This window comes from Micropterus salmoides, unplaced genomic scaffold (assembly GCF_014851395.1).
Source record: "Micropterus salmoides isolate LMB-PRFRI ecotype aquatic unplaced genomic scaffold, ASM1485139v1 Ms_hic_scaffold_9, whole genome shotgun sequence".
NCBI classification, from domain to species: Eukaryota; Metazoa; Chordata; class Actinopteri; order Centrarchiformes; family Centrarchidae; genus Micropterus; species Micropterus salmoides.
In genome coordinates, this window is record NW_024044681.1 from 16,497,942 (window position 1) to 16,506,519 (window position 8,578).

The 8,578-nt window shown below is 40.3% G+C and overlaps 1 protein-coding gene across 1 annotated transcript in view; it reads right to left on the reverse strand.

Moving 5' to 3' along the window:
* The window catches only part of pdlim4 (PDZ and LIM domain 4), a 51,899-nt gene extending 43,838 nt beyond the window's left edge, over positions 1–8,061 (reverse strand). The window contains exon 1 of the mRNA XM_038707873.1: positions 7,779–8,061. Coding sequence (XP_038563801.1) covers positions 7,779–7,880 — 102 coding nt within the window. The 5' untranslated portion in view covers positions 7,881–8,061. The remainder of the gene's footprint in view (positions 1–7,778) is intronic.
* Positions 8,062–8,578: the final 517 nt, after the last annotated feature.

Genomic DNA, 8,578 nt, shown 5'->3' on the forward strand with positions numbered 1-8,578 from the left:
CATCACAGTTTGTGTCTGCATGTCCCATCTTTCTCTTTTATCTAGACTGGGATCTAAGCCATCCAATTAAGAGTGCGTTTCTTAATGTCTGAAGATTCTCAGTCATCCAGGTCATAGTTATCCAACGAAGGTTAAAATCAAGGGCAACTGGACTTGGTTGAAGATACTGGAAGACATTTCGTCCCTCATCCAAAGGACTTCTTCAGTTCTGACTGACTGGTAGGGAAACTCAGCTATTTAACCTCAGTGGGGTCGTTGGCCCGGGTCATCAATACCGCTGGTTCGTTAGTGTTCCTTGTTTCTGTGACGACAGTCGTTAAGACTACCTGTGGCCAAGACTGAACGACCATCGTTGGTATCTTCACTTGAGGCCAATAGGTTACGTTTGTTGAGTTTCCTGGGAAGTGATGAAAGGACAGCATTCAGCGGTCCAATGCAGTGAGGAATGCACAGACCTGTATATTGGGGAGACTAAACAACCACTACACGCATGGCTCAACACAGAAGGGCCAACTCCTCAGGTCAAGACTCTGCAGTCTACTTACATCTGAAGGACAGAGGACACTCGTTTGAGGACCACCAGGTGCACATTTTAGACAGAGAAGATGGATGGTTTGAAAGAGGTGTCAAGGAAGCCATCTACACCAGGGTTGAGAAGCCATCATTGAACAGGGGAGGGGGTCTACGCCACCACTTATCCCCCACTTACAATGCTGTCCTTTCATCACTTCCCAGGAAACTCAACAAACGTAACCTATTGGCCTCAGGTGAAGATACCAACGATGGTCGTTCAGTCTTGGCCACTGGTAGTCTTAACGACTGTAACGACTGTCGTCACAGAAACAAGGAACACTAACGAACCAGCAGTATTGATGACCCTGGCCAACGACCCCACTGAGGTTAAATAGCTGAGTTTCCCTGCCAGTCAGTCAGAACTGAAGAAGTCCTTTGGATGAGGGACGAAACGTCTTCCAGTATCTTCAACCAAGTCCAGTTGCCCTTGATTTTAACCTTCGTTGGAGTGCCTTTCTTAGTTTCTGAATTTGGGATTTTTTACTTTAACAGTGTTATGTAGAGCACATATTTGATCCAGGGTGACTATCTAATACTCGTTGAGGATACTTACTAAATTAATACTAAATTATTACAGTCATTTTACTATTAGATTAGAAGAAATTCTTGTAGTTACAGAATAAGTCAGCATTCATTAATTCAAGGAGTTTTAAATGTTTTTAGAAATATAGATTATCAGATTGCAAATCAATGCATACTGGTTGGTTATTGATAAACTTTATGCAAGAGGAATCTGTTCCCAGTCCCACATCTCAGCAACAGAGAGAATAATTCCTGGCAACGTGTCAGACGCCTTTGTTTGCTTGTTGGACCTGCAATAGGAGCCATGGTTATGACCTTCGTGATGGAAAGCCATTACATAGCCCGATGGTGTGAGGTCGTGACTGGTGTGTGATTATCACAATGAAACAATGAGCGTGAATAGGCCAAGACCAATAAGCAATACTGCAGCTGATGATTAAATATGTGGGGTTTAATGAGAACACAAGGAACTGGGAGAGTCATGTGAAATTAATTGCAGTCTGTAATGCATTTGTGTACATCTAGAATGACTAATGACATTATTCATCAATATGAGTCATCAGAAAGTGTGCAGTAATCCCGTTAAATCTGATTTGTAATCAGATTAGTAATAATTAGGTTTTTTGCACACGAGATCAGCTTTCCCTGAAGAGTTTTGTCTTACTTACTACGTCATGCTTTAATATGCTGTGCGTGATAGTAAGAGCATCACAAGAGACGTGTTTTAGACACTCGCTGCAAACACACTGAAACAAACACATGTCTGTGGCAACACACGTCGACCAAGACGACACGAGAGCTTACAAGGAAAAGTATGTGACTCAAAACTAAATTCATTCCACTAGAGAAGATCTCAAAATGCAGGTTGCTTTGTTGAATTTAATATACAACAAAGCATAAGAACTTGTTCTCCCATCTCCCAACCCATCTTCATATTGAAGCAAGTTCATCTGTAAAACTTTATTTACTATACTCCATAGTGATTTTCTTCTGACTTTTTGGTGTTTAAGGACCAGAAATCTGCTCATCATCAATCATGGGGTCAGTGCCATACATCAGATGAGCAGGAAAAGCTCAACAACAACCAAGGGCCTCGCATTGTTCCCCTGCCCGTTTCAGGAACTCCACAGCTTCATTGACAACAGGAAATTCCTCGAGAGCACCATGTGTTATCTTTAGCTCAGTTTGTTGTGTAGGTGCAGTTCATAGCATCTCTAATTCTAGCCTGGAGAAAAGGAGCTGCATGGAGAGCGGCCTAAAGCTGATTATTAGAAAGAGCAGTGCCAGAGAAACAACCCATGTGGCTTCAGGTCACATGTCCCGTCTCTGGTATGTGGGGGTGACGGACAGACATACACTGGGAGATTAAAGGATACAAAGAACATTGGATGCATAACTGCTAAATTATGTTCTTAATTCATTCACTGTGATTCCGATTGATTCCAATGTCCTTGTAAAATCATCTTAACACACATGAAACAATGTGACTTGGTATGACTGGAGGTTTTTATCGAAAACCAGAAACACCATAAATAGGAGAAAATGGTAATTGGGAGCCTCCATAACTCTAACCGTCTCTCTTAAAGAACAGGTTCACGTTTTTTTTAAGCTTAAAACAATACTCACATGCCTGTATGTACAGTGAAAGAGTTTTTGGTTTCCATAATCGTTCCACCTCTCCATACTGGCTGTGAGGAGATCCTTCATCACTGTCCCCCCCACAGAAGGGATCTCTTGAGGCCAGTATGGACACAAGGAATGGTTACAGTGACTAATAAGCCCTTAAAGGTACACATGGGCACATCAATATTGTTTTAAGATCCTATCATTTAAATGCACAAACCAAACAGACAGAAAGCCAGTTCCAGTTCTCCTCTGAGAATGTATGTGTAAGGTTAAACTTTGATTCCATTCAGAAACAAAAGAAGCCAGAGAGGAAACACTAAGATAATGCAAGCTGATTGCTTACTGTATGTTACATATTGTTTAATAAACAGTTACTACATGGATCTTTGTGGAAAATAAGCCTTCGAGTTCTATTTAGTATGTTTTTGTGTTCGGCAGTGACTTGAATTATAGCTTAAAGAAGTTGTCCATCAGTAACTACTTAGATAATGAAATAATAATAATTAAATAATTAATCATTTTCCCTAGTTCCAGATTCTAAATTATGGGAATATGCTTATTTTCATTTTTTAAATAATTTGATACATTTAAAAGACCCGTAGACGAGTAACCGATCAATCGATAATGACAAGTTTTTAGTTGCAACCATACTAAACTAAACAAGAATTTCTGTTTTGGATGTGCGACCAGTACTTTATTGTGCATTTAAAAGTTATTCAACTATTCCTTTTAAATCAACTAGTATAAACAAATTAAGAAATACACTTCAATCGGAATTACAACTAGTAGTGAACTGGATTTGTGAAAATTGACTTGTCTTAAATGTAGCAAAAACCAAAAGTATCTTGTTCACGTCTAGACATGCCACTAATGGTGATAATCAGCTCTGCCTATCACTCACAGCCTCACAAAACAAACAGGTTCAAGAGGTAAATTTGCTTGGTGTTACACTAGATGGACAGTTAACATGGGAGAAACATATTGATAAAATTGTTCAGAAAATGGGAAATGGAATATCAGAATTAGAAGATGTTCCCCTTTTCTTACCCCTGCCACTAGAGTGCTGGTGACACAGCCATTAGTTTTATCCCACCTTGATTACTGTTCACCTGTCAGGTCAGGTGCAGCCAAAAAAAGATCTGTTTAAGCTACAAATAGTTCATCGGGTGTGAGGCTGAGTACGGACAGTGTGCATGCCAGTCTCTCATGGCTTAGAGTGGAAGAGACGTTGGCATGGAACCTTTTGAATTTCTTTAGGAATATTTGTTATAGGAAATAATCGTTAATTGTCTGTACTCACAAATAAAGTATGTGAGAAACCAACATATATAATACTCTGCAGGCCACAAAGGGTTGTCTAGTTTTGAAAAAACCCAGGACTGATGCGGTGTGCAGATCTGTAATGTATAGAGCCATCAAATATTATTTAAATATAAATATAAAATAATAAATAAATAAATATAAAATTTTCATTGTTTTTAAAAGACTATTAATAAACCACTTGAATAATAACTCAAACATTGATGAGCTTAGGTGAATGGTTTGTTGTATAATTGTGTGTATGTGTTGTGTTGCTTTTTCCTTTGTCATTAGCTTGTGTAATCACATATACACAAGGTGATACTTTTGCACTGTAGGTATCGTTTTTAGATTCATGTATAACTTATATGTTGTATGTTATATGTTTGTTGTATTTTATGAATTGTATGTACATATATGTATGTTTGTAGTATGTGGACCCCAGGAAGAGTAGCTGCCATATTAATAACAGCTAATTGGGATCCGAATAAACAAATAAACATTAGAGACAAATGTGGTTAAACGTGGTCTCACTTTGGGTTTTGGACAAAACGAACTATCTGCAATCTATAATAGACATTTTTCTTTTTTTCACAATTTCAGTGATGTGGCCTGTGTGAAAAAAACCCCTCTAAAATGCCTTAACACTAGCTGTCTGAAAGCTGCACAGATCTTTTTCCATCATGCATCAACAAAACACACTTCACAGCAGGAGGCACAGTATGAAGGTGTCAGAAAGGAAGTTGGACTGTGATTCTGCGCACTGCTTGGGTCATTATTTACTCAACACTCAGTTGTGAATTCCTGTCCAGAATACGACTTGTTTGCAATTTGGCAGGACTGACAAGCATCCTGCGTCACCTTCTGCCTAGACGTTGGTTTGACATTGATTTACAGAAGCGCTTATACCAGAGCTGCCATATTCAACGTATCCTCTCTAAATGCTTCTGCAGTTACATCAGTGATTTTATTATGTTTCTGTTTCTCTGCCACTCTTTCTCTCTCGTGCACATAAAGCCATAAAACAACCAACCACAGCATGCACACACAGGCTATCAGGGCAAATGTTTCCACAGTCTAGTAGACACGCCATTAAGTGGCTAGAATCCTAATGGGCTGGCAGGGGACTAATGGGCTTATCCTGGAACATTACCACCTTAAGCAAAAAAACAGCTGCTGCCATCAGAACTTGTTTTCTGGTATTTACAACTTTCACTGTGTCCAAGTGCAGGTGTTTCATGGCATACACTTTTATATATGCCGAAAAGAAGTGGGGGAAGAGGGAGGGATCTATCAATGTCATGCAAAGTAGAGATTTAATTGTGCAAAATATGTAAAACACAAAAACAACTATTAGGTCTAGCATTTAGGTCTTGTCTTAAACCTGATATTCTCTTGACTAGTAATACAGAGCTAGCAGACACTGTTAAGCCGTTCAGAGAGTTCTGACTTGTGTGAGATTTACATGATAATAAAATGCCCCCTGAAGAGGCATTTTGGACGCTGCTGGACGTAAACTATTCTTCTCTGTAAACACTGTTTCTCTCTCTCCATGTATCTCTCACTGCGTCACCATTCAACACACTGTAATTGCCGTCTTGGGCACGCACTGTACTGCAAGAATGTAGCAAGTGTATGATGAATAGCAAGTTTAGGAGATACTCCAGTATATCAGCGGCAATGAATCACATCGTGCTTCAAACTCAAAATGCAACCAGCTCGCATGAGATGAATCTAGAGGATTCCTTTCCCACCATTTCTATTTTTTTTGTCTCACTGCGCCTTGAATTTAATTTCGATTTATTCACCCACATAAAACCAGCGTATTAGACACCAGGAAAAAACAATTACCGAGTTCTGCCAATAAAACACATTTTGTGTTGTCAGCAGATGTTTCAGAGCATGTGACGTCAATTGAACATCGAACTGCTCTGTAATGGCTGGTAGAAAGCAAAAAAGTCTTAGTGTAATACTGGGTCTTGCTGCCAAAAGACTGTGTATTTATGCCTCTGACATTACATATTTTGATAAATATGCTTGCATCTCTCCAGCTGCTTCCTTTTCTAATTTTCAAGCCAAGATTTAAGGATTAGCCAAAACTCCCCTATTGACTCTTGCAAGCAGCTATTGGGAGCGTTGGTTTTTATTGCCACCTTTGCTATGCGCTGTAACTGTCTATAAAGTGCAACCTGTAATTAATTTCACTGATGCCATCATCCCTGAGTTACGCAATGTTCAGAATGCAGACTTCCCTGCCATGGTACAAGTGTGCACAAACTGGACTTGTAACATTCAGAAATTGTTAAATCACTTCAAACCAAAACTTGCCTGCTGTACAAGTTAGGAAGGCATGTATCACAAAACCTGACATGCCCTGAAGTTGCACTAGGGAATAGTTTGCCTTTAAATTCAGCATGAAACACAAGATTTTTCCAAATGGATTCTGGTCTTGGAACACAGTCTCTATTGGAAACTGTACTCCATGCACATTCTGTAGAGACAAACTCAAACAAGAAGATCAAGCATGAAGTAAGTGCTCCGTCCACAGAAAGCAGGAATCAGCAAGAAGAAACCACAAACCTGCAGACATACAACTGTCAAGACGTTTGACTTGGCACACACTGTGAGTCAAAGCGTGCCTCACCTTTGCGTCACGACTCTTTTTAGATATACTGGTACCTTTAAAAACAGGGAGCACTTCAGGTGACTGTCAAGAGTTTCATCTGCTCCTCTCAAAGTGGTAAATCTCCCGCCATAAATCTAAAAATTACCCCTCTAGTTTGAAGTGCTAGGGGCCCTGTAGTTAAAGGGTCGGTTTGGGGCTAGTGATACAGCTGAGCAAAACACCTGGAACCCCTCAGCAGCACCAATGAGCTCTGATGAAAAACAAATGTCAGCAAGCCCTGCAGCAGGACCGGACTGTGTTTACCCTGGCCGGTATGAACTATTGGCTACTGCCAGATCCACTGCCAGCACACTGACTCTTGACCCATATTCTATGGGTCAGGACAGTTCACAAAGCTTTGAGAATACAACTACCACTACTTTTACTTTTAGCTACTACTAACACCTGTAATATTGAAAATGATTAAATATCACATACATTGATACAGAAACCATGATCATAATGTCCTGCACCAGTTTAAGAAGGTCTACATGAGCCTGTAGTACAACCTGTGGTCACTGTGGCCAACACATGTTCAAAATGTGGAGCATGTGTATTTAAAAATTAAGGGCAAAGTCCTTGAACCATTTGCCACATTTGAGGTGGCACCGATGTAGTTTAATCCAACCTAACACTATTGCGTTTTTTCTGGCTTCCACTGAAAGCTTATGATTGAGGGACAGCGATGCAAGTGCAATGACTCGCTAAACTCAGGAATTAGACGGCACCTTATGTCAGCCTTTAGGGTAAAGCTGCTTGTCATACACTTATAATTACAGCTGTTATGGGTAATACACCTTGGCGACATTTTATTAAAGATTTATTAATTGGGTTAAAAGTATTTAAATCTTGACTCAGTCACTCAAAAATGTTCTTTATATCTCTTGCGCCAGCCAATTATTTTCGCTAAGTAGGCTATATTTGGCTTGGAAATGGCAAATTCCTTAAAATGGTTGTAATGAGGATGATCATCACGGTTTCAAATGTAGTAAAACATATTTATATATAGGTGCCCCGTTCCACTTTGCGCGCGGCATAATGAATGAATACACTGCGAAGCAACATAGGCTGCAGCAAAGTTAATGTTACCTACCCTGGAGATGGTTAACGGTGTGCTGAAATCCCGTCCTCCCACCAGTCGAAACCCCCAAGGAGAGGGTCCCTTTAGTGTCACGGTCTGGGGCATGTTTGGCATATAGACTTCAAGAGGGAAACAGACAGTTGACAGGCAGACAGAGCTGGGAAGTGTCCGCGGTTCCTCGATATGGGCTACGGGTGGAAAAAAAAACCCCACACAAACAAGGCGACGTGAAGTAGCAGGAGTCCTCTGCCTAGCTGCTAGGCAACGTTGTCCCGTCTGTGAAAACTTTACTCCCCTCTTGATTCAAGTTTAAATAACGAAGCCGCCTCTGACGTGGGATGACGAGTTGTCCTGCCCGCCTTCACCCGGTCTATACAGAGACGGGGGGAGGGGGCGTAGCGAGCTGTACCGGGGAAGACCCGCAGTGCTGTGACATGGCTGTGAGAGAGAGAGAGGAAGCAACAAATATCAGGGTATTGGTCGACACGGCAGGTATAAATGGCGGAACTGGATTCAGCATTATATTCCATGATCAGCTGGGGTGTAGGGCCTACATAACATAACACAGTTAGATAGATACACCTGAGAAGTTTAACTTCTAAATAAAAAAATAAGCAAAAATATTGGCAAACTTTTAAGTTTATATGTTAACAAAAGCTATAGCCTATATATTGTTGGTAGGCCTATGTGTGTTTAAACCTAGTCAAACTGAAAACTCTGAACCCTAATGAATACAGTGGCCTACATATCTTTACCGGCAGGTCTTTTAATTATTAACTTTTATTATAGTTAACCTCATAATATAGCCTACA